The 25,288-nt window shown below is 57.0% G+C and overlaps 1 protein-coding gene across 6 annotated transcripts in view; it reads right to left on the bottom strand.

Annotated features, from left to right (window-relative positions):
* The window catches only part of ZFR2 (zinc finger RNA binding protein 2), a 44,165-nt gene that overhangs the window by 4,621 nt on the left and 14,256 nt on the right, over positions 1-25,288 (bottom strand). For 5 of the 6 annotated variants that reach the window (XM_049097599.1, XM_049097597.1, XM_025456956.3 and 2 more), the window contains exons 2-14: positions 18,567-18,780; positions 17,507-17,630; positions 16,880-17,098; positions 16,520-16,776; positions 13,786-13,968; positions 11,904-12,129; positions 10,701-10,858; positions 9,670-9,789; positions 8,029-8,153; positions 7,184-7,316; positions 6,331-6,518; positions 3,382-3,553; positions 636-774 (exon numbers count right to left, since the gene is read on the bottom strand). In XM_049097599.1, the coding sequence (XP_048953556.1) occupies positions 636-774; positions 3,382-3,553; positions 6,331-6,518; positions 7,184-7,316; positions 8,029-8,153; positions 9,670-9,789; positions 10,701-10,858; positions 11,904-12,129; positions 13,786-13,968; positions 16,520-16,776; positions 16,880-17,098; positions 17,507-17,630; positions 18,567-18,767 (2,245 nt within the window). In that variant the 5' untranslated portion in view covers positions 18,768-18,780. Of the gene's footprint in view, positions 1-635; positions 775-3,381; positions 3,554-6,330; positions 6,519-7,183; positions 7,317-8,028; positions 8,154-9,669; positions 9,790-10,700; positions 10,859-11,903; positions 12,130-13,785; positions 13,969-16,519; positions 16,777-16,879; positions 17,099-17,506; positions 17,631-18,566; positions 18,781-25,288 lie in introns of those variants that run through there. The other variant, XM_049097600.1, reaches the window with a different exon arrangement.

Raw genomic sequence — 25,288 nt, 5'->3', positions numbered from 1 at the left:
ACCTGCCCCATCTGCCCCTTGTTCATGTGCTGGAGCAAAGCCTCATGGGGCCTTCGGCTACAATTTAATGGTGTTTTATCCCCGAGTTTATTTTTTAGATGAATGTGACAGCTGGTAATGTTTTCCACCAACGGTTCAACGGTGCCACTCAAAAAATTAAAGTGACAAAAGTGAACTGATTTAAAGAACAGTGTGAGACGTTCGGGGTCCTCAGCTCTGACGAAACAAGCAGAAGGGGCTTTAAGAATGACCAGAGCTTGGGACGCCTGGTGGCTAAGCATTTGAGCGTCTGCCTCCAGCCCAGGGTGTGATCCCGGGGTCCCAAGATCGAGTCCCACACTGGGCCTCCTGCAGGGAGCCTGCTTCTCCCTCTGCCTGTGTCTCTGCTTCTCCCTCTGCATCTCTCAGGAATAAATAAATAAAATCTTTAAAAAATAAAAATAAAGGAATGACCAGCTGTGGGCCCGTGTCTGTCGGCAGCTGCCCTGAGGCCCAGCTCTTCTCCCATGGCAGCATCCAGGGCTGACAGAATACATCCCTGGCCGCGGACCCCACCCCACCCGCACACAGGCAGATGCTGCCCTCAGCCACCAGTGAGTGTGGGGAGCAGGTGGGATGCAGGGGCCCGGCCGCACCTTGGTCCACAGAGGAGTCCTCCCGCATCAGGGGCGAGGTGACACACACAATGACCTTCATCCTGGGCTCCTCACAGGAGGAAATGATGACGCTGTCTTCAGAGTCAGAGGAGACCTCATACTTATCTTCTGTCACCATCTGTGAGGTGCAAAGGCAACAGGAATCCGTGTCACTGCAGCTGAGAAGCACAGGGAAACCAGCAAGGATGGAGTCGAGTGACAAGCCCCGGGCTGGGCGTCTGGAACCTCCAAGGGACCGAGACATCGCCCCCACCCTGCAGGGGCGCAAATATGTAGCAATGCGTACAGATAACGGATCCTACATGTAGGTACCTTCATATGTAAAGAATGCCCACAGCTCAATAACAAGATGAGCAATCCAATTAAAGAAACAAACTGGTGAGTAACCTAACAGGCAGTTTGTGGAAAAGAAACAGAAAGGACCCTCTTTACACAACAACACAGGTTCCTCCCATGGTGAGGACGAAGCAAATTAAAACTATAATGAGGTGCCATCGTCACCCGTGAGGACAAACCTCAAGAAGTCTGAGGGGCAGCCCGGCTGGCAAACCCGGGCACCCATAAACTGCTGGCAGAGGCTGATCTGGAGACGTGCACCAGAAGCATCTGGCCTCCCGTTGCCCAGCAATTCTGCCCCTGGGAGAAGCTCTCACAGGTGTACAAGGTCATCTCCTCGCTGGTAACACTGCGCACCGGAAACGGCCTGACTGTCCAACTACACGGGCGGGGCCCTCAAGTGATGGACGGACAGCAGTGAAATGCTCATCGGCCACACGACACGGCGACGCTCCTTAAGCACTTAAGCAAGGTTACGCAACTGGACCCAAGAGGTGCTGCCCAGTGAGAACGGCAAGACCACTTAGTGGGTCTAACAAGCTCCAGGGTGGGCATACCAGGGAAGTGTGGGGAGAGCCCATTCCACGTCCTGCCTCCAGGCAAGACCCAGGCGCCCTCTGGCTCTGGTCGCCACCCTTACCTGCCACAGGGGCCCAGGCACGGCCACTGCCTCTCACTGGGGGCGGCCCTGAGCCGGCCACCCTCACACGCAGGGCCTCCGGGGAGATTTCACAACCGAGGCATGTTTGGTGCAGCGCCCACTGCCCCAAGAGGCCTTACTGTGCCCCTTGCCTTGTTTGGGCAGCGTGCTCCCGAGCTGGCCTGGAGCTTCAGGCAGCCGTGTCTGCACCCCTGGACATGCTCCACGCCCCGGCTAAGCCGCCTGGCCCCCACCTGGCCAGCACAGATGAGCCCGAGTTAGGCGGTGGGTTCAGATGCTTCCCCGTCACAGCTCCACATCTTAGTGTGGGGACCAGGGAGCCCACGGCCCACCTCAGGGGGCCTGGGGCCTGCAGCACGGAGCTGTGCACCCAGCACCCAGCGTCCATCACCCTCTGACACCACCTGCATATACGCCTGAGGCCACTCTTGGCCCTGAAACGCACCCTCCTCCTGCCCGGTCCCCTGTTCTGCTCAGGGCCTCCTGCTGAGGTGGCCCCGGCGGCCTGTCCACGCTGCTAGAGTGGGGCGCACTGCCCACGACTGAGGCCATCCTCATGGGGCTGCACATGAGCCATGCTTGCACCCCTGCAGTAGTGAGCTGGAGACTACAGTGAAGGAAACAAGTATTTACTGATTTACTTAAAGATTAACTATGAGAGAGAGAGAGTGAGTGAGCTTGAGCCCGCTCATGTGGGCATACAAGGCGGGGGAGAGCAGAGGAGGAGGGAGAGGGAGAGGGAACCTCAAGCAGACCCCCTGCTGAGCACCGACCCCCCCCCCCTCCCCGTTGCAGGGTTCGATCCCATGACCCTAGTATCATGACCTGAGCCGAGATCAAGAGTCCAAAACCTAACCGGCTGAGCCACAGAAACGAGTATTTACGTGGCCAAGTCGGGGCACGTCACTCCTCTGCTCAGAACCCTCCTGTCTTCCCACTTCCAGGGAAGTGGTATGATCCAGGCCCCCATGTGCTCGGACACACCTGCCCCGCGGCCACTGCAGATGCAGGTCCTTCTACAGGGACCACTGCTCCCCCACCTTTCAAGGCCACCCCGGTCTCTAGCTCCTGCCTTGAGCGCTCTACCCTGTTGGGATGCACGCCTCCCACCACCCCGTGTCATGTGCCTCCCTGCTCCCGCCAGTGCTCCCTCCTTGGCATCAGGCTTTCACTTCTTCACCGACACGCTGGAGGTTAGCTTGCTCTCGTGCTCCCTGGTTGTGCGTCCTGACCAGCGTGGAGATGTGCTGGGGTCTGCCCGGCCCCCATGCGGGGTTCTCCCAGGATCGGAGGCTGACACACCAGGAAGGGCCCCCCACACACACCCCGGAACTGATTTTTTTTAGCCTGAGATGATCCATTTAGATCACAAGGCCATCTCAGTCCTCCCACAATTGTTGTTTCTGGGGAGAAAGTCCCAGGAGCCCAGGCCGCCTCCCGCTGGCCCCAGACGCCGCTCTGGCTGCCCCAGCACAAAGGGCCCCGTAAGGTTCTCGGCTCCCCTTGCCCCGCAGTGGCTGGTAAGTCGGCACTGCCGCGACAGGACACTGTTGCTGGGACTTACCCTGAAGTCACCTTAGGAAGGAACCCCAACGTTCCTCCCCCTCTTGTCAAACTTTTAATGAAAACAACCTGGTTTGCATCTAACAGCCAAGCCTCTTGTTTCTTAGAACCGCGTGGAAACAAGTCATCCCGCCTGGAGCCCACGGGCGGAGCCGAGGCTCTTACCGGGAGCTGGCGGGGCAGCTGCTCCGAGATTCTCCGCAGCAAGGCGCGAGTGGGCTTCTGCGAGCAGAGCAGGGTCAGCTGCACCGTCCTGTCTCCCCGCAGGAGGAGGCCCTTTGCCAGGAGGCCGACCCGCATCACGCCCTTCAGGACCCGAGCTGAGGAGGAGCCGCCGCTGTGAAGACAAGCCCACAGAGGTGTGAGACCCGCGGGGTTAGGGGGGTGGGGAAGAGGTGCTGCCGCCAGGGTCCCTGGCTCCGGCGCTCACGGGCTCCTTGCCAAGCCTCTGCCTCAGCTTCCGCACCTGTGAAATGGGCACATGCCCAGGGACAAGGCTGCTGGACTGCACGTGCTCAGTAAGGGCTGGAGGTTGTTACTCCTTCCGGATAATCTACACTCTGACAAAGGCCCCCAAAGGCCATCCCCGTGGGCCCTGGTCACCGGCGGGCCCCACCCACACGGGCCCTTGGCTGTGTGTCCCCTCCGAGTGTCTCTGGGGTCATGGCGCCCCCACCTTAGCTCCTTGGCTGGGAGGCCTGCCAGGTCCTCTGCTGGGAGCCTGCCCTCTCCCCTCAGGCCCAGGTCCCGAGGCCGGGGGCGCCCCACCTGCAGCGGCCTGACGCAGGTCCCTGCTCGGCCCTCTGAAGGCCTGGCCTGCTTGCTGCCGTGTGAACCTGACTACTGCCTCTGTCCAGCGCAGCCCCTCTGCAGGCTGGGGGGGGGACTCCAGCTTCTCCCAGCCCGGCTTGAGGCCTCCTGGCTGCCACCCTCTCCCTCGTGGCCTCGCTGCCTCCCTCCATGGGCCTCTGCCTCAGCCCCTCACCAAATCCCTGCCTCGGCTCAGGAACTGCCACCTTTGGTTTGACACTTCTTGGGATAGGAGGGGCTCCAATTTTTACAAATCCATTTATGTATTTCTTTTTCTTTCTACCTTTTTTAGGTAGGCTCCATTCCCAGTGAGGAGCACAGTGCAGGGTTTGAACTCACAACCCGGAGACCAAGACTCAGACACTTAACCAACTGAGCCACACAGGTGCCCCCACTTATGTATTTCTTGTTGGTTTCTGGACCACAGTGCGCTGGAGCCCAACATGGCCAGAGAGGCCTGGGCCGAGAGGCCAACAGCAACATGCAGATGGGAGATGGCTGCAGAGGGGCCGAGGTCCACGGAGGGCAGAGCTCGGGGGCGGGTGGTGGGGGCTGCAGACACAGAGACTCAGAGCTCGCCAACCAGTCTGGATCCTAATTCATACCCACTGTAAAACAAAACCACCCCCAAACCCACAGTCTGACCTCTGTGGGACAACAGGAAATTTCAACCCTGCGTATCTGACAATGTTGAAGGATTGTTGTTGAAATATAATGGCATTGTGGTTTGTTAAGTCAAACAAGAGCCCTCGCTGCTTAGGATGGGCTTCTGGCCTCTCAGCTCCCTTCTGAGGGATCAGCTGGGACAGGCACCAGGCGTTCCCCAGGGCTTCACTGTGTGTATGTGACAGGCCCTCCACAGTAAGCGAAAACCCCCAAACACGAGCACACTCTGCCCCCAGCTGAGTAAATGACTGTCTACTATGATCCCGTGTAAAGAAGGCACATCCCTGTTTTTGAACAATAACATAAAGACCTAACACGTGATGTGACATAAATGTCAAGTGAAAGCTTAAAATGGGGTCAGGGCACCTGGGGGGCTCAGTGGGTGAGGTCTGCCTTCAGCTCAGGTCGAGATCCCGGGGTCCTGGGATCGAATCTCGCCTCGGGCTCCCTGCTCAGCGGGGAGTCAGCTTCTCCCTCTGCCTCTGCCCCTCCCCCAGCTCATCCCTGAGCACTCTCTTAAAAAAAATTTTATAAAAAGAACAAGGTAAGTTTTGTTCTTCGAGCACACAGCGGCTGCAAGGTTTAGGGGAGGCTGACTCGTGGCCGTGGGGCCACACGAATCTGCAGGTCCTGAGCTGAGCATGGTGGGCGTGCGCACATCCCCAACAAGCTGGAACGGGACTTTGCCCTCTTGTACGAGGATGCCCGTGGGGAACAGAAAGCGTGTCTCTTTGCACCCCTGCTTCCACCAGCACTCGAGGTGGAGGAAGGGCACTCTCCTGGGGGAGGCCCTGGAACCTGGGGGCATTTGTGTCAGGATGACCCCCTGGAGCTCACTCAGGGGCGGTACACATGCACTTTCCTAGGGCACAAGTCTGCAGAACAAGAAGCTCCTGAGTGGCACCCGCCAGATGCAAAAGGGCCAACCCTGTAGGGGTTCCTCTTGCAAGTGTGTGCAGTGTCCGGAACAGGCCGAGCACGGGGACAGGACGTGCAGTGGTGGGTGCCAGGGCCGGGGTGGCCAATTTACCAGGGCCGGATTTCTGCATGAGGGGGCGGAAAAGCTCTGGAAGCAGATGGTGGCAATGGGCACACAACCTGTGAGTGTCCCCTGTGCCGCTGGACCATACGCACGAACGTGGAGTACTTTAGCCTCATACAAACAACTCAAAAAGGAAACGAAGCCACCACTCAGAAAGAAAGGCCTTGGAAAGGCAGACTTCCTTCAGATCACAGGCAGCGGGGCCTTCCCACCCGACAGTCACAGCGACCGGAATAGTGACTCACTGCGGGGGCGCTCCAGGGCATCCTCCCGCCAGCGGGGGTGGGGCCAGAGGAAGAAGAGGGTCAGAATCACCCTAATCTCCACTTCACAGAAGAGGAACAGTCTGGTTTGCCCTTTGTGAAGTACATTTCTAGATGCACCTTCCGTAGGAAATGCCAGTTTGGGGAATGTTCTGCCCACGGGTGGAAAGCCCCAGAAACTGGGGTGAGCTCAAAGCCAATCAGGGTGAGGCTGCCTCTGCCCTCCTGCCAGCCAGCCACGTCCCATCCGAGACCCCGGCCCTCCCCCCAGGGGGACCTCTCTGCCCTGCCAAGTCACCCCGGGGCCCTGGGAACGGAGAGTGGCCCCACTACCTGTGCTCACCACCCGCGTGCTCCGGGCTCCCGGAGCTGTCCTCGGCCAGAGTGTCAGACACCAGCTTGAGGGCACGCTCTGAGTGGGAGACGGCCTTCTGGACGGCCAGGAGCTCCTCCTCCGTGGGGTAGATGGCGGCGTGCTTACACAGGACGTGCCGGTCATCGCTGGTCTCCCGCCACGTGGACTGCAGGGCAAGGCGTGCACGTCACAGGCTGGCTGCGAGGCCCCAGGCGCCCGGTGGGCAGGCGACAGGAGGTCAGCCCTGCTGAGGCACAGCACATGCAGCAGGAGGCCACAGGGAACCCCAGAGTCAGGCTGGCTTCGGGGGTGACAGGCAAGTGGCAGCAGGGAGCCAGGCCAAGGGAGGACAGGAACCCGTGAGGCGTGGAACAGCGGGGATGCGGGACTGCATGGGGCCAGAGGGCTCCCTTTCGGTGACGTTCTTACATTTCTGAGCCAGAGGCTTTTCAGCCAACTCAGTGGGGCTCTTCCCCTCAGCAAGGTGGGAATGAAGGCTCCCATCCAAGCCTAGGCCCAGCCTGCACGGACGGACGCCGAGGGCTCTGGAGGGAGGTGGTGGCCCGGGCCTCGGAGCTGAAGGAACTCCCGTGGCCAGTGGTGGGGCCTGGGCCTGGGGCTCCTGCAGGTGACCGGTGATGGGGTGGGTAGGCTATGGCTCTCAGGCCCTGCCAGCTCCCACCCTCGGGCCCCTCTTAGGGGGGTTTCAGTTCAAAGTCATGTCCCTCACCCTGGAGAACTCAGGTCCTAGCGAGGACTTGAGAGGGTCACCTGCCTGCGGGGCCTCCACCGTGGGAGGCATGATGGCACCAAGACAAGGCCACCACCCACCAGAGCTGAGCCGGCAGGCGCCCCTGGCCTGCTCTTGAGGGAAGGAGGGTGCTGGTCAGGTGATGGGGGTCCGGGGTGCTCATCCTGGGCCTGGGGCCCCTCCTCCAGGCGTCTCCTGCACAGCTCGTGGCGCCTGCCGGGGAACCAGGGGCAAACAGGGTGCTCAAGTGGCTGCAGGCCTCACTGGGCTGGTCACATCAGAACCACACCTGGTCGTGGGGCTCAGCAAGGCTGGTGGCTCCAGGACCACCAGGGAGGGTCTCAGCTGCCCGACGGGGCCCTGAGAGCCCAGGAGATGGAGGCGAGGTGGGCTGAGAGGACACAGGCCAAGGGCAGCAGCGGGGGAAGGCAGGGGCGGCTGCAGCCCCCGGTCTGTCCAGGGCTTCGTTCCCCAGCTCAGCCACGGCCCAAATCTTCCATCAATCATACACTAGGTCAGAAAAGGCTTCCAAACTGCTCCAGATGGTGAAGGGGGACATGACAAATGTGTGTGTGCTCAGGGGACACCAGGATTCAGGGGGGACGCAAGGAACACTAAGATTTAGGGGAGACAAGAGATCAGGACACAGGATGTCAGAGGGACTCTGGGGAGAGAGGGAGACACAGAGCATGCCCAGGAATGGGGGCCCAGAGCACCTGCCCTGCGGTCACAGGGGCTGTGCTGTTCTGCATTTATTATGTGACAGTAGCACAGATCCTCAGTGTGACCGTCTCCCCCAAGGGCGGTGTCCCCTGCTAGCCTCTCAAGGGTGAGCACCTGGGTCCTCAAGCCTGAAGCGAGCAGAGGGTGTTCGGGAGGGTGGGGGCGGCCTGGCAGGGACCCTGTGCACCCCATCCCCGCGTACCAGCGTCGCATCTCCTCAAGCCGCTTCTTGGTCAGCTGCCTCTGCTTCCTCAGCCTGGCCTCCAGGAGCTTCTGGGTTCTGTGGCTGGGCTTCAGTGCAATCGGAAGGTCAGGGTTCACTTTTTTCTGGAAAGTGGAGGAAGGGCCGTGAGACAGGAGACCTTCATTTCCATGAGCGCTGGGAGCCCCAGGAGCCCCCATGCCTACAGCCTCCTGTGCTGACTCAACAGTTGGGGCTCCATCCCACAGAGTCCTAAGGCTCCTGGGACTGGGAGCCACAAAACAGGGAGCTTCTAGGGGGAGTTTGCCCAGCAGACACCCGGGTGTGGCCACCCAAGGAAGAAGGGCATTCGGTACCACCTTGAGACACTTCACTGACCCTGGATGGGTCGCTGCAGAGCCAACCCCAAGTGCGTATTTCTAATCAAGCAAATTCAGCAGAAGCACCATTTGCGTGAAATCCGGCAATCTGAGTTTTCTATACCGTTGCAGCTTCTCTCTTCCTTCATCATCCAGAAAGTGCAGCACTGTCTAGGGAGCACTCACTGCCGGCAACGGTCCACATGTACACGTTCCCCCGACACGGGCACATCCCTCAGCTGCAAACAGCGGAGTGAGGCGCCCACACATGCCACCCCGGGGACAGACCCTGAGCCCACGACGCTCAGGGAGGGAACCAGACACAGGAGGCCCCATGGGGTGTGAGTCCATGTGTGTGACACGTCCAGGACAGGCTCCTGCACGGATGGGGAGGGGGCCCATGGAGCAGTGTGTGCAGGTGTGATGGGACCTCATTTCGGGGTGATGGAATGTTCCGGAACTAGAGAGAGGAAATGGTCACAGTGTGTGAATATACAGTAGTAAAAGCCGTGAAACCGTACCCTTTATATGGGCAAATTGTGTGGCGTGTGAATGACGTCTCAATAGAGCAGCTAGAAAGGAGGGGCCCTGTGAGAGAGCCACTCATGTGTGCTGTGCACAAGCTTGCTCGTCGCCCATGTGCACACGTAACAAGACCCATGCTCTGCAAACCTGTGAGAGGGAGGCTGAGGGGGGGCAGCTGACAGCTGCACTGGCTGGGCCCATGGGGCAGAAAGGCCCACAGGCCACCCCCTTGGGTGGGAAGTGGAGTGCATGGACAAAGGCCCCACTGGCGCTGGAGGCCCTCAGCACCTGTTGCCCAGGGTCCTCGGAGGACTGGCTCCCTGAAGACACTCAGCCTGGACAGCCCAGCACTCCTGCCACATCTGTGGCCCCTGGGTCACACCCTCCTGCCCCCCAGGCTCCCCACTCAGCCCCGCACGCTAGCTGGAGCTCCTGGTAGACACCAGAAGAGAACACGGACGCTGAGAGCCTGGGGACAGGAGGCGGCATCCGTGAGCCCATCCCATGTGCTTCGAGGACCCCCTCCTGCAATAAGCGGGCACGGAGTTTTACCACTAAACCTTCCTTGGCAGGAGCTGAGACACCACGGGAGACACAGCTAGTGCTGGGTCTCCTCCCACGGTCCCCAGGCAGCGGGAATGCGGGTGTGGACACTGCCTGACAGGCTCATGGGGCCTGGAGCTCCCGGCAGGGGCTCAGACTCAGGAGCGGGGGCCAGGGCGGGGTGCATGAAGCCTGGTCAGTCAATCCCACATACCTTGTACTGCAGCCGATGTCGCCGTCCCCGCACATGCGTGTCCCTGGCCGTGGGGTCGCCAAAACTGCACTCACACAGCCTGCAGTGGAACCGGATCACCTTGCCTTCCTCATTGCACACCTGAGACACAGAGACCTGCTGAGTTGGCTGTTGCCCACGCAGTGTGTCTAGTCCCTGGGCAGGGGGACCCCTGTCCCCTCAGGGGCACTGAGCCTCCCCCGGAGGCCCTGATAAGGGACAATGGAGCCATCCAGGCCTGCGTGCTGGCTTCCTGCCTGCCAAGAGGCCTTCAGGGGAGCCAGCATGTCACCAACACACCCTCCCGTGCCCTGGGTCTCCCCTGCCTCCACCCCCTTCCCCCACCCCCATCCCCACCCCGGGTGCCGACACCTGGGGCCCAGGCCCTGTCCTGCAGAGCTCCTGCCTCTGTTCTGTGGCGAGTTCCACATCATCAAGCCCTTCCGTGCTTCCTGCGGCTTTTATGCACCTTATCTCCTCCACTACTAAATGACGGGGCTTCCCACGGCAGGACTCCTATCTGGTGTGGTTATTTTATAAGGGACAGAACAGAAGATGCTGAATGGGTTGAACAAAGAGAAGAAATGGTGATGCTCACACACTCCCTTTCAGCCACTGACGGGGAGCCTGGGAACTATGGAAGCGGCCAGTGGAGGCGGCTTCCAAATCGGGATCTAGAAGGCTGTTCAAGGCAGGCCGTGCAGGGCCACTGCTTGAGCTCTGGGCATCTGGGCGATGCCACAGAGGCCACACACCAGCTCCTAATGCCCAAGAGTCCTGTGCCTCTGTCTCAGGCCTTCCTCCTAGGGTCTGAAACCTAGTGCTGGGACCTTCCAGTGAGTTCTGCAAGATGGTTCACTGAGTCTGCCCGTGGACAGGTGTGTACATGTCAGATGGAGAACTGGGGTGCAGTCTTAAAGCCTGACCCCTGCCAGAGCCCTCTACCACAGCCCAGAGGCGGAGCAGGGTGCACACCGACGGTCCAGGGCACGGCAGCTGCCTGGCAGTGTTACCTCTTCCACGTAGCCTGGGCCCACTGGCTGCGCCTCACAGCTTCCAGAAGCTTCTGCAGAGCCTCCTCGGGTGGGCGGATCTCTAGGCCTGTCTGGTATGGGGTGTGCCCGCTTGCCCTCTGGGGGTCTGCTGCCTGCTGCCTGCGGCTTGGAAGGCCCTGGAAAGAAAAGCTGGATTGCTCATGACCTGCTCCAGCGGGGAACTAGGGCCGGCTTCTGTTCTGCTAGTGTGAAGGGTGGAACACCATGCAAACCGAGGTCTCCCACTGCCCATTCACCCCCTTGTGACATCAGCCAGTTTGGTGCCAATCTGAACACATCCACAGGGCGGCCCTGGAGGCAGGCCCCTTGCCAAGGAGCCCACGGCCACACCAACTCTGCAGCCCTTGGGTCCCAAAGATGGAGGTCCTGGTGGACCCAATGTCATGGTCAACTGAGCCCCATGAGGCAAAGTCACTGGGCCTCAGAGGGGAGACGTGTCTTGTTACCACACTGCTCTTTGGTTTGGTCTTCGATGTTGTGTGGTGATTCAAAACACAGAGCTGCTGAGGCTTAAAATAAGTCCTCCTCCCCCTTCCTGGGCAAGGCCTGGAGGTGGAGAGCAGACCTGTCGGCCAGATCTGAGTCTGAATCTCACCTCTAAGAGCTGTGTATGAAGGGGCCCAGGGCCAGGTACATGACCTCACCTCACCTCTCTTTCTCCCTCTGCAAACTGGGATTACAGCAGAACCTACTTTCCAGAGTCATGGAGGGCAAACTGGTCAACGCCGTGAAGCAGTCAGTGGACTGAGCGTCTCACACGCGACCCTAGCTGTTAGCCACTCAATCTGCACCACCAGGCAGCCTTTACTGCCCGGGCCCCCCCAGGGGAGGTGGGACCACAGGTGGGGGGACCAGGAGCCCACTTTAATCTCCCCGAGACCCACATAACTCATCAGAGCCTGCTCCGTTCACCCTGAACACCAGGGTGTGAATCGTGCTGTCACCATGCTGGCTCTCAAGGGTGTGGCCCAGAGGTGGCCAAGATGCGGGAGAGGCCTGCCTCTCACCATTCCCCACCCTCCATCCAGAGCTTAGTCCCTCTGGAAAGATGTGATGGCTGTACACATACACACAAGTTAACGGGACAAGCACTTCTGTGAAATTCCAGCATGAGGAGTGAGTCAGGGCACGGGCATTAGGCTGTGACACGCAGACATGTACCCACACACGTGGCCTTCAAAGCTGGTCTCTTGGCTAGTGCTGGCTTGCTCAGGGTGCACATGCTGGGGCCAGCAGGGGCTGTGGGCTTGGCAGAGGCCGTGGAGAGATTCTCCGTGGTGAGAGGGGCTGGCTTGCTGGTACAGGTGGCCTGGGCCGAGCTGGAGTCCCCTGGCACTGGTTCTATGGCAGGGATGGGCTTCCCCAGCTGAGTGTGCAGCTTGAGGACCTGGAACAGACCCAGGCCCCCTGTCAGGGCCACCTCCAGGTCTGATTAGACCTCCTAAAAGAAGAGCACCTGGGTGGGTGTAGGAGGCAGACAACCTGGAGAAAGGGGGGTGCGGGTCCCATCCCAGGCCCCAGGGATATGCCCTTGGCTCCCAAGCATCACTTCCTGCTTCCAGGCCCACTAGTCATGCCCCGGCAGGACCTAGAACATCTCAACACCCTGTGCTGCTGACATCCACAGCTCTGTCCAAACGGCATGGTCTCAGCTGAAAGACAGAGCTGTTTTTGGCATCCCAAGCAGCAGCCCAGTGCCCACCCCAGATGGGTACAGGGACCACCTGCTAAGATGTATGACGGTCCACATGCACGGATACACTCCATGTTCCCTTGGGACTGTGCATCCCTGTCCAGGGACACGGATTCACGTAGGATTTGGTGACACCCTGTCCTTGGCATCCCAGCACCCCCCTCAATGCATTACTACAAGGACTACCCCACCACCTGCAGCATCTTTGCTGACAACCACCTCAGACCTGGCTTGGGTGCCGCGGCTCTGACACTCACAGCTCAGACCTGCCCCCTCCCAGAGCTGGCTGCAGGATTCCTTGGCCCCTGGAACAGCCCAGCCCTGTTGGGTCCCAGCTCTCTTGCCTGCAGCCCCACACGGCCAGGCCTGTGCACCCACTCTTCCCACTCCTCTGCTTGCTTGCTTGCTTCCCTTCCTCCAGGTATCTGCTCTCTCCTTTTGTGGGCTTTGTGGGTTTGCTCAGGCTTCTGAGAGCCTGGCCTGGCTGGGCTGAGGACAAGGCCCTTGAGGAGGGGAGGGGAAAACACAGGACCTTGGGCTGGTGACCTTGGGGTGGCCCAGCTGGCAACAGGAACTGGAGGAGGGCCGGCAGCGGGGCAGGGCAGGAGCAGAGGCCCCAGGGGCAGGAGGGAGCACAGAGCGGGTTCCGTGTGGGCCCACAGACCGGGGCCTCCCTAACTCTCCTGCCTGTGAACTATATGTCACCAAGCTGGTGTCCCACCAGGCACTCCTCGTCCTGCCTTCAGGGCACACCCCCTGCAAGTGAGCATTACCTAGCTGGTTAACAATACCATTTGGGCAGCGTTGCTGCTTTTCAAAAAGCTCCCTCTGGAGCCCAGCAAGGGCAGACCCCTCAGGGAGAGAGGTGGGTGTCTCTCTACCTTCTCTAGCCAAGGGGATCCCACTGAGCTTCTCATAAGCTGGCATAATACAGGCACTTTAAGGCCACAGGAAAAGGTTGATATTAACATAGTAATAAATATAAAAAACACAGATGTTAAAGAATCTCATACCCATTAAAACACTGCTATCAAAATTGACATGGGAACTTGACCATTTTAATTGTATTCATTTGATCTACTTTTTAAAAAGCAGAACCCCAAATTGAACATGCAGTTTGACCTCATCCGTGTTCCAACTCTCATTTCCATAAGCAGGTAAACATACCTAAGGCCCAGAGCAGTCTTCCCTGGAGTCTGGGAATGAAAGAGGCCTCGATCCAGGGGGCGGGTACAACTTCTAGAACATCCCAAGGAATGCAGCCGCATGGGCCCCACAGGAAAAGCTTCCTGTTGTGGGCAGCTGCCCCCTGGGAGGCCATCGGTGGGGGGTGGGCATGAGGGCTCCTACCTTCTGGTGCCTGGCCCCCCGGATGTGAGCGGCGTAGGCTTCTGCCCCCGTGCATGACACGGCACACAGGCTGCAGCGCAGCTGTGCCTGCACCCCACACGGGCTGCCATTGGGCTGCGTGCCCGCCTTCTGGGCCGCCTCTCTCTTTTTGTGCTTCTGTCCCTCCAGGTGCTCGCGGTAAGTCTGCAGGCAGAGAGTGAGAGCGGCCTGAGAGGCCCGTGTGTGCAGTTCCGTGATGGGGGAGACCCAGGCCTCCCGCCCCCCTCCCTCCGTTCACTGGCCACCCAGACGGTTGTGTGCCACTTTATTAGACCTGGTCAACAGGCCAGAAGCTCAGCCTGAAAGACATAAGTTTTCTTTCTCTTCTTGGAAAATTGATGACCTTCTTGAGTTTCAGGGGCTACTTCAAAGGAACATGCTGGCTATTTAGATCTGACCTCAAGAACCACACGAGACATACGCTACCAGAATCACACAGGGCACACTTCCTTGTCAGAAGGCGGCGAACATGCCGGGGGGTCTGTGAGGGAGGCTGCGTGAGTCACCGGCCTGTGCGTGCTGCACCAGCGTGCCCGAAATATCTGATGGCGTCTGGCAAGTGACCAAGCTCTTACGGGGCATTCCAGATTCCCCTCTGGGAGTCCTTAAGATGAGGCCAGCTGCAGTAAGCATGCTCTAAGTGGGCCTGCTCAGCCACCTCGTCAAGAATCGGCCTGCCCTGGTGACATGCGCCAGTGACACAGGCCAGTTCCGGGGCAGATGGGAGGCAGCCAGCAACAGGAGCAGGAGAGGAACTCTCTGGAGCTCAGGAAACTTATGAGCATTTACCTGAGCAACAGAACACACACACACACGCACGCACGCACCCCCCCAGGTAAAGGCCTGTGGGGCAGAGAAAAGCCTGGAAGAACAGACTCCATGGTGCTAAAGGGAAAGCCGCTGTAAGTACAGCAAGTAAGGCAGCTCCGGCCTGCTCCTACATGCACCACACCAGTTAACCCTCACGACTTCGACCATCTGAAGTCTGACTTCTGGCTTCATCACTGTGGCGAGTCTGAGTTCCTCGGTTCTGGGCCCCAGGCCTCCCCCTGACACATGGACGTGGTGATGAAATGACCTACAGGACGTGGGGCGCAGAATCTGAAGCTCAAAGTAAGAGGAAACGTTTGCAACTGTCTTTCTGCCACCAGACCTCCCACCATCAACATGCATTCAGTGTGTGAAGACAGAAAGACCAGGAAAGAGGCCTGTCTGGTGCTCCTGCAGCTCCAAGGACTCCCCTTGGCCACACAGGGGCCCCATAGTCCACATAGTCCTGGGGGCCCCATAGTCCACTGGGGGCCACTGAGAAAGGCCCTCAGGACACCCCGAGAACAGGTACCAGGGACGAAGCCCTGCACATGTAGCAGATGGGAGTGAAGGGCCAGGGGTAGGTAAGTGCTGGGAACATGCAGGTCCCCGAGGTGGTGGTGGCAGATGCAGGGGCCTGCCCAGGTGCTAAGTCTGCACAGAACAAGATGCACACACATGTACACATGTGCATGACAAGCTGCAGACATCTGAATAAGAAGGATGGCTCGCATCAATGTCACCACCCTGGTTGTGACACTGACTGCAGCCCGGAAACTGGTGGCCTTGGGGAAGTTGGGGCAGGGGGTACAGGGACATCTCTGAGTCATTATCTACACCTGCTTCTGAACCCACAGCTTTCTCAGCAAAAATTCCAATTTCAAGAGAGCCATTAACCTTAGCAAAAAAGCTGGCATTGACAAGAGCTCAAGTTTCTGCGGCACATGGCACGTCCAACAGGTGCCAACCTCGCAGCAGGCATGTGTCCCCCTCGTGGGGGAGCGCCCCACCTCACTCAACACAGTGCTGTGCAGGGCCTAGAATTAGGAGTGGAGGCTTGTGTTTGGCAAGTGAGAGGACCCAAGAATCGCAGAGATGCAGAATAAAAATCCCGCAGAGAAGTAAAGACAGGAGCAGAGAAAACTAACCTCCCCTTAATGAGCACGTGTGTTTTACAGTGGAAAGAGTGCACAGAAGTTTCAATCAAGAGGCCTGTAAAGAAAGCAGGAGGCAGGAAAGGGCCCCAGCCTGGCCAGGGAGGTGGGGGCTGGATGGGGGTACTGAGGGCTCCCCATGCACCCCGATAGCCTGCCATCCTGGAATCTACGCACTCCTCCAATTTCCAGCTTTCTCTCAGAGTAATAAAAAGAAAACAAAACTAGTGTGAGGTACTCTGTGAAGAGGGAGCCCTGGGGTCTGATGACTTCAGACTGCGTGAGAGCTGGGTTATCCGTGAGTGTGGCTGCGGGATCTCCTTCTTAGACACCGACAGGCACACACGCGAGCGCACGCTGGCCTCCTTAGGTGACCCTGCAGCGAAGGCACGCCACCCCCAGGCGCCTCTTGGAACGGCGCCTACTGGACCCATCAGGTGCGGAAGAGGGGGCCCCGCCCAGTCTCTGCCCTCTCAGGCAAGGGAACCCCCAGACCACGTTCCCACCGCCAGCAGTCAGTGCTACGCCTGCCCTCTGTCTTCCACAAGCATGCCAGAAAGGCAACTCTGACGTGCACTTGACACTGCCAGTTTAATAACAGGCCTTTTGGGGCAATGACCCAGATGTCTGGTTAGCCAGGTGGGGGAGGGGGCTCTCCCAGCCCACGGCGGGCAGGACGGTCCCCAGAAGGTCCTCTGGGCCTGCTCAGCGGGGGGTGGATGGCAGCTGACCTGGGGACCAGCGCAGCTGATCTTGCAGATGTCACAGTAGTGAAGCGGGGGCTCCCTGGGGCCGCCCTTAGGTTTCGGCAGTTTGGGGGGAGCCAGTAGCTTCCCAGAGAAGCTGCCGGCAGAACTGGCACCGGGACTGCTCCCTGAGCCGCCCCACAGGGAGCCCGGGGGCTCCGGGAACGGGAGGGGCGGCAGTGGGGGGCAGTGAGGACCAGCCGCCGAGTGCACCGCTGCTTCGTAGCCCAGGTAGCTTGGTCCTAGAAAGCAGAGAGAAAAAGGAGACAGGAGGATACGGGTTGGTTTCAATGACACTATTAGAAGTATGGCCTGTGCCTGCACGTGCCCGGAAGCACGTCTCACCCATGTCCGGGGCAGAGGTGGGGCTGTAGGAGGTCGGGGTGTAGGAAGGCAGGGCAGAGACAGAGGCCTCTGGCAGAGTGCTGGTCACCAGCGGGTAGGTGTAGTTCTCCATGCAGCTCGAGGCCAGGGTGCCGGGTGGCTGCCCTGCCTTGGCCGTGGCCGCTGGTTGTAGGGCTTGGCTGTCCCCTCCGCTGGGCTGGATGGAAGTTCCTTTAGTCCCTGGGGGGCAAGCAGAGTCTCTCTGCAAAGCCACCCTTTGGAATGACTCCCAGCAGACAGTGGTGGCCACACTCCCTGTGGCCGTAGCAACTGGCCGCCCCAGGCACTACTGCCACACCACCCTGGAAGTCTAAGCTTGGCCGAAGGCCAGAGCCCCCCTCTCTTCCATCTCTAAACTCCAAGTCCTCAGCAGAACTCACCTCCTTGGAAGAAACTGGTTAGCGCCCCTTCTAGTTCTCTCTCTTTCCTTCCTGCCCTCTCTGTCCTACACCAGCCCCACCCCTGGCCAGGAAGATAGCCCTGATGTGCACGGGACCCCTGGCCCTCCTCTGAAGCTGCAAAGTTTCAAGTGTGACTTCGCGGCAGCTCCTGGCACCGTAAGGCCAGTGCCTCCATGCAGAGGCCCACCTGGCTGGCAGAGCGTGGCAGTGGCTGGGAGCTGAGGCTGGCTGGAGGCAGGTAAGTGACACTGTCCGTCCTCGTAGCTACTGTAGCTACTGGCACCTGCCGACGGTCTGTAGAGGGAACTGTCCTGCAAGGGTGTTACCAGAGAGACACAGAGGAGGGGAAAGCCCTTCAGGGCAGGGGTGAGGGCTGCCCTCGTTCGCCCCACAAGTGGCACACGTTCACACGGTTCCTGAGCTCCTGCTCTGAACTGGGTCATTTCAGGAGCTGGGGACACACTGACCAGTGACATGGACACAGCCGCTCCCGTGGAACTGTTAACATCTGAGAGCAGACATGCTCTGAGGAGTGTCTAGCTTGGCGACAGCTCCTCGGAGGAGCAGTACAGGCAGCGCACACGTGAGCCAGGGCCGGCACGCGGAGGCAGCAGGTGGGCTTGCCGACCAGAGGGCAGTAAGAGCACAGGCCTGTGCACATGCCATCTGGGGCCAGAGGGACAGGTGGGGCCAGGGGCTCGGGGAGGGTCTGGGTGCCATGCCAAGGGGCATTTGGGCTGTTGCGTGGAACAGGTCAACATGCAGGCAAGGACAACAGCAGAGGCCAGGCAGCGCCCTGGGGGTGGGCATGAGTTTAGGGGTGGCCTGGAGGGAGAGTCTCAGACGCAAGGGAGGGAGGAACAAGGCAGAAACAGGCAGTGTGAGCTTTGCAAGCTGGGCAGCCCATGGTACCACCCGCTAACGTCAGGGGTACATGTGGTCAGGGGCAGAGGCTCGGGGGTTGGACCATGCCCAGCTTGGGACGTGTTGGCAATTCCAAGTGGAAATGCAGCAGCCAGATGTCTAGGCTCAGAGCTCTGAGTTGAGGAGATGGCATCATCAGTGCCAGAAGCGCCCTATTAGCACAAGCTCATCCCCTGCTGCCTGTCAGGGGCAGGGACAAGAGCAGGAAGGTAAGTCTGTATGTGTCCTCATTTGTCTGCCACTACGGGCTGCCCAGCGCACATGCCCACTCAACGGTATCCGTGTCTTCAACAGTGCTAGCCAAAGAAAGGCAAGGCTGATACCTGGTAGGAGGAGGCCATGGTGGGTGCCAGGGCGGGCTCCTGGGGCTGGCTAGAGTGGAGCTGGTACCCGCCATATCCCGCTGGGGTGACAGGCCCGGGTGGCTGGGTGGCTGCAGGGAAAGGTGGGGTCATAGTGGGACCCATTCCAGCAGCGGGGCCCGAGGCAAGGCTGGCTCCAGCGGTCGGGAGGGGAAAAGCCATCGGAGGCTGGGCGCTAGAACCACAGATAAACACGACAGCTGGTTGCGTCAGATGAATTCTAAGTAACACTACTGTGGAACACACCCTAAGTTCCATCAGGCCCTGGGCGTCAGCTGCTCTGGACGCCTACAGTAAACCCGCCCTTTCTGTGACTACTAACGTTTGTTAAGACCTTTCTAGGGCAGCAGGCTTGGGTCTAAGCACTTTCCACGAGTTAACACAATGTCCTAACAACTCTGTGAGTCAGAGGCCCCCCTTGTCCCCACTGACAGGAGAGGAAACTGAGGCACTGTAAGTGGCAAAGTCAGGCCCTGAGCCCGTTGGTCGACTTCTCAGCTCATCGGTGTGGGCAGCAAGCTTTTTCTGGACATCAAGATTCTTTAAAGCAAGCTGGTCTTGAATGGAATTTTGTAACTGAGGGACAAGTGGATCCTGGATCACCCCTCACCCCTGTTATTAAAATACAGAAGATCAGTTAACACGAAACTAAAAACTCATTGTCACCAGAACTCGTTTTATCACCAGTCTGCTCTGAAGGCAGCACAGCACCTCTGTCTCCTCCTCCACTTCCTCATCACAGAGGCGGTGCCAACTGTGTCCATCTGTCTGTCCGTCAGTCCCGTTTCTGGATGAGGAAATCTGTGACGACCATGACACAGGGCAGGTGCTTGATTTGGACCTAGATCTTTGTGACCCAAGCGTCCCTCACTCTGCTAAATAGCCGTCACTGAGGAGATGGTCCTCGAAGGTGAAAGTCCATCTGTCTGGGAAGGGCGTCACCGAGGCTCTCAGCCCCATACCAGTATGGATCACATAAAGCCACCGCAAACCCTGCAGGGGACGAGCCTGGTGTGCACGTGTGGTTTGGGGCAGGCAGGCCCAAGTACAAAGAGACCGCAGCAGCGGTGCTCATGTACCTTCGCACTTGTTCTAGACCAAAGCTAGCCACACGATGGCTGCCGAGCTGCCCCTGTCCCTCTAAGTGGCTTGCCGCCCAGCTGGCACAACACGGGGAGCACTCTCCAGGCCGAGCACAATGCTGACGGTCAACCACACAGAGTGAAGTGCCAACGCCGCTCACAGGAGCTGGGGGCCAGCAGAGCCCGGTGCCTCACCCCTGCCGGGCGCCCGTCCACCTCCTCACTGGCTCCGTCCCCCTGGCAGCCAGACCACAGCATAAACCTGTCTGTGTCACCTTCCTGCTTAGAACCCTCCAAGCCTCCGAGATGTGGCCCCATCCCACTCCTGATGGTCGCTGTTCGAATGTCACCTCCTCCAACAAGCTCTCCCTGAGCCCGTCTAGGACAGCAGCAGTACCCTGCCCCTTGCCCTGCTGGATTTTTCTTCCCAGTACCACCTGATCCTCTCGGAACTGTCTGTCCCCTGGCCGTCTCCTCCCCCATAGCATGAGCCCACAGGGGCACAAGAATGGCAGTGTCCCCCAAGGTCTTTCTGGGCACTGCAGGAGCATCTGGCGCAGAGCAGGTGCTCAGCAAATACAGCTGCGGGAGCAGGTGTTTACAGTCCTCCTGGGGGGCATGTGTTCAGGTAAGGGTGGGTGGGGGAGGCCCCTGCAGCTCCCATCTAGAGCATCTTTCTGGATCCAATCAAAGGCAGCATCCTGGACCCACCAGGGCCCCCGGGGCCACTCCTGAGTGCAACGCCCACTGTCCAAACAGGTCGAAGTCTGCAGCCCTACGGCAAAATTATAACGCCACCTGGAAACCAGACCTCTAATAACCTGAGATGCTTTCATCTCTCCCAGGAAAAATGGAAGCACCCTGTCTGCTATGAAGGAACGCTGAGATTTCTCAAGTCAGCCACTTGTGAGGTTCACGTGTCTCTGTGCACCGTCTCAGAGACCTTCTTGGTCAAAAAGCAGATCAAGCGAATGGCTGACTAGCTCTCTGGATCCCTCGGCATTGGGACTTCTTTCTTAGACAATTTTCAAGCACAGAACATAATGACTGCACACCGCTGAGATGTAATAAACCTTCATGTTTTGCCCTATGTCCCCCAGAACTTCTTTAATGAAAACTGAATCTTACCCCCATCAGATCCCCTTCCTACCTCCCCTGGGCTTGGCCCTTATTTTTATACTTTTACTACACAGGAAGGAGTTTCCATGTCCCAGTGCCGTCTTCCAACGTTAAAGCCATGTCCATATTATATATCATACCCCGCAACCTGCTTCTCCACCCCCAACATCCCCAGGCTGTCCAAAGGTACTGGAATGAGACAAATACTTGTGCTTCCTTCATATTTAACTCTGTTATGGCCCATGCTGCCCTTCACTTGGGCTAAGGAGCCCCTGACCTGGCCCCCACATTTTATTTTATTTTATATTTTATTTTATTTATTTTATTTATTTTATTTATTTTATTTATTTTATTTATTTTATTTTATTTTATTTTATTTTTTTCTGGCCCCACATTTTAGAGCTATGCTGCTCAATATGGCAGCACTGGCCACATGTGGCCCCAAGGCACTTACAGTTTGGCTCCAGTGGTTGAGGAATGGAATTCAACGTTTAGTTTCATTTTAATTAATTTAGGTTTCGAGAGCCACCTGTGGCTAGCGGCCATCACGGTGGAAGGCGTAGATATAGAACATTTCCATCATCACTGAAAGTCCCGTGGGGCAGTGCTGCATTAGAAGCCCCCCCCCATCACAAATACACACTTGTACTGAGAAGCACACAAGCCTCTCTGACCCCACCTGCTCCTGTGACCACCCCTCTTCAGGCCCTGGGGAGACCCTTCTCCCCACCTCTTGCTCTAGGACATGAAAGCAAAATGTGGTCTACACACACATAATAGATTATTTAGCTTTAGGAAGGAAGGGACCCCGACACCTGCCCCCACATGGACGGACCCCGAGGACACCAGGCTCAGGGAGTGGACCCAGATCCAGGACACCTCCTGCAGGACCCCACTCCCAGGAGGTCTGTCCACAGAGACAGGAGATGGTGGGAGCCAGGGCTGGGGTGGGGGGCGGGGGGTCCGTGTGGGAAGATGGAAGTTCTGGAGACGGTGGTGGGGGTGGGTGCACAGCAGGGTGAGTGTGTTGATGTTGCTGAGCCATGCACTTAAGAAATGGTTCATTGGTATATTTTATGTCTATTTAACTGCAATAAAAAGAAACCTCACAATCACTACCTGTCACTCCCCATCCCCACCCATATAGTTTGTCTTTACATTAACAGAAAATTCTTAATATTTTTTAAAGATTTTATTTATTTATTCATAGAGACACAGAGAGAGAGAAGGAGAGAGAGAGCCAGGCAGAGGGAGAAGCAGGCTCCACGCAGGGAGCCCGACATGGGACTCGATCCTGGGTCTCCAGGATCACACCCCTGGCTGCAGGTGGTGCCAAACCACTGCGCCACTGGGGCTGCCCATTTTTTAATATTTTAAGAAAGAAACCTTTAGAAACACATGAAAAATTGTGTTGATTTTCCATGTTTTACATTTACTCAGCATTTTTAAAAAATATACTCAGCATTTTTGATGAGAATATATCTGTTTGGCACACTCTGGCTTTAACTGCATCTTATGGTTGGATCTTCTAGCTCAGCCTTTCTCAACTGGGGTCCCAGTGGAAATGAAGGCCTCTTGCCCCCAGGTATCCGTGTAGGTAAGAACTCTCGTCCCCCTGTGGAGCCTGGAATGACGCTGCTTGTGGCCCGTCCCTCGAGGACTCAGGCTCTCCGACTCTCTGACCATCTCCCGTGTTCTGCAGCTGTGAGGTGGAACTCTCATCATCTAAGGGGCTGTGTTGGTTTGCTCGGGGTGCCGTTACAAAGTCCCACCAATGGGGGCAGCCTGGGTGGCTCAGTGGTTTGGTGCCTGCCTTTGGCCCTGGGGTGTGATCCTGGAGTCTGGGGATCAAGTCCCAGGTCGGGCTCCCTCCATGGAGCCTGCTTCTCCCTCTGCCTCTGTCTCTGCCTCTCTCTCTGTCTTTTATGAATGAGTAAATAAAATCTTTAAAAATAACAAAGTCCCACCGATGGGGTGGCTTGAACAACAGACATTACTGTACAGGCCAGAAGTCCAAGATCAAGGAGTTGGCAGGGCGGGTTCCTTCCAAGGTGTCTCTCTGGGTGTGCAGACACTGTCTTCTCCTGTGTCCTCACAGGGTCATCCCTTTATGTGTGTCTGTGTCCTCATCTCCTCTTACTAAGACACCAGTCAGATTAGATTGGGGCCCACCTTTGTGACTACATTTTAACTTAATCACTAACTTAATGACCTTTTTAAAGATCCCAATCTCCAAATACAGTCACATTCTGAGTGAGGTCTTGGGGGTTAGGATTTCCAACATTTAAAATTTAGGAGGACACAAGTCAGCCCACCCATGACAGCTGCCTCATTATTGTAACAAAACTCAAATAACATGTAAATCTTCATTATGAAAACATCATTCATGCTGAAATGAAAGCACCTAAAATAAGTTTTACAGAATATATAATCATTTATGAATTTAGGACATCCAAACAGCACTAGCGGATCAACAGAATGCCCAGACATGCACGACAATAAACAAACTCAATCATCTTTGATGTTTTGCTAAACAGAAAAATCTTAGTCTTTTTTTTTTTTTTGGAAAGAATTATTTGTCAAGGTAGGTAGGATAAAACCTACTCTATTTAAAAAAAAAAAAACCTACTGTATTTAAATTTTTGCCAGTTAGGTTTATAATGTTAAAATGTTTAGACATATGGGGATCCCTGGGTGGCGCAGCGGTTTGGCGCCTGCCTTTGGCCCGGGGCGTGATCCTGGAGACCCGGGATCGAATCCCACATCGGGCTCCCGGTGCATGGAGCCTGCTTCTCCCTCTGCCTGTGTCTCTGCCTCTCTGTCTCTCTCTGTGTGACTATCATGAATAAATAAATAAAATAAAATAAAAATAATTTAAAATGTTTAGACATATGGTATGCAAGCTCCCATTTGTACTTTCATCCTGGGCCACCCAAATTTAAAGGCTGATTACTTAGTCCTTTGAATAGATCACAATTCATTTGCCTAACCTCCTCCTGGTAGATATTTATATCATGTATTAGTTCTATGTACTGCTGAGTCACAAAATTATCCCCAATGCCATGGTTTTGAATAATAGTAATCTTCACAGTTTCTGTGGGACAGGAACTCAGGAGTGGCTTGGCTGAGCTCTAGGCGGTCTTTCTGAGGTTGCCAACAAGATGCTGACTGGGGTGGCATCATCTGAAGGCTTGATGGGGGCGGTGGGCCATGCTTCCCCAATGTTCCCTTACATAGTGAGCCGTTTGCTGCTGGCCGTTTGTGAGGAGGCTTGGGTCCTCTTGCGTGGGCTCTTCCCAGCACAGCTGGAGCATTCTTACAACACAGCTCCTGGCTTCCCCCAGAGAGAATCGAGAGAGTCTGGGGGGTGGGAAGGCCCAGGCGGAAGCTGGCCTTGTAATGACCCAGCCTCTGACCCTGGTCACATGGCAGTGTTGCCACATTCCATTAGTTAGAAGTGAGATGCTAAATCAAACCCACACCCCAGGGCAGATGATCATGCCCCAACTTTTGAAGAAAGGAGCATAAAAGAGCTCCTGGGCATCTCTTTAAACCACCAAACATTAATTCCAATTTCCTGCAGGTAAAGCAATGCTACAAGGTATCCTCACGTACATTCTGCATATGCTTTCTTGCACTGACTCCCTCTCATGACTTCCTGTCCAGGCTGGGTTCCACACCACACACCACAAACCAAGCACAGGCTACAGGATGGGGCCAGGGTGGCTGCCTCAGACCCACCCGTGTCTTCATGTAACTTCAGTGACTTCATTAAAGGCATCACATTGGGGGTTAGAGTTTCATATGAAGGAGGTGGGGAGAAGGGGACACAATTCAGCCTACAGCATCACCTTACCATCCTCAAACAGGACAAATCTTGCACTATCTTGGTGATTCTCCATTGATTACTGCATAAAAGCAGCTTCTGCCTCATATCTGAGAGCCCCGAGCCCACCGTCTAGCCTCCTGCCACATCCTCTGTCCCTCAGCACACAGCAGTTTCCCTGTCAGCGCCTGTACTTTGCTTCCATTTCAGTGTCCATTCCAGGCCCTTCTCTCAGGCCAGTGGGTCATGTCCAAGGCCCACCCATCAAAATCCCAGTCGCCCTTTACTGTAAGGCCTCTTCCGGCCTTGGGAGGTAGAGGAGGGCTCCTGCTAACTGAAGGGCTGCTGGCCCATCCATTCTTCCTCCTTCGGGGCTTTACCAACACAACGGGGTTTTGCAGAGCAATCTAGGGTAGTAAATGTGTGGTGACAATGACCAAAGTGGTGGCTGTGGGCCAAAAAAGGGAACACTAGACCAACCTTATCCTAAGTAACTACTCACGACACCACGAAGGCACCTGTGAGTGTTTATGGTCTGGGAGGGTAGAGTGTTGCCTCACTTTTATTTAGTGAGCTCTAGAAGGATGTGGAGCATGGACTCCCCCTCAAACTCGGGGAGGGCATGTGCTGTGCATCTCACACCCACTCTTAGAGAC

This window comes from Canis lupus, chromosome 20 (assembly GCF_003254725.2).
Source record: "Canis lupus dingo isolate Sandy chromosome 20, ASM325472v2, whole genome shotgun sequence".
NCBI classification, from domain to species: domain Eukaryota; kingdom Metazoa; phylum Chordata; class Mammalia; order Carnivora; family Canidae; genus Canis; species Canis lupus.
Note: the sequence above shows the minus strand (reverse complement) of the source record. Positions and strands in the feature narration are given on the sequence as shown.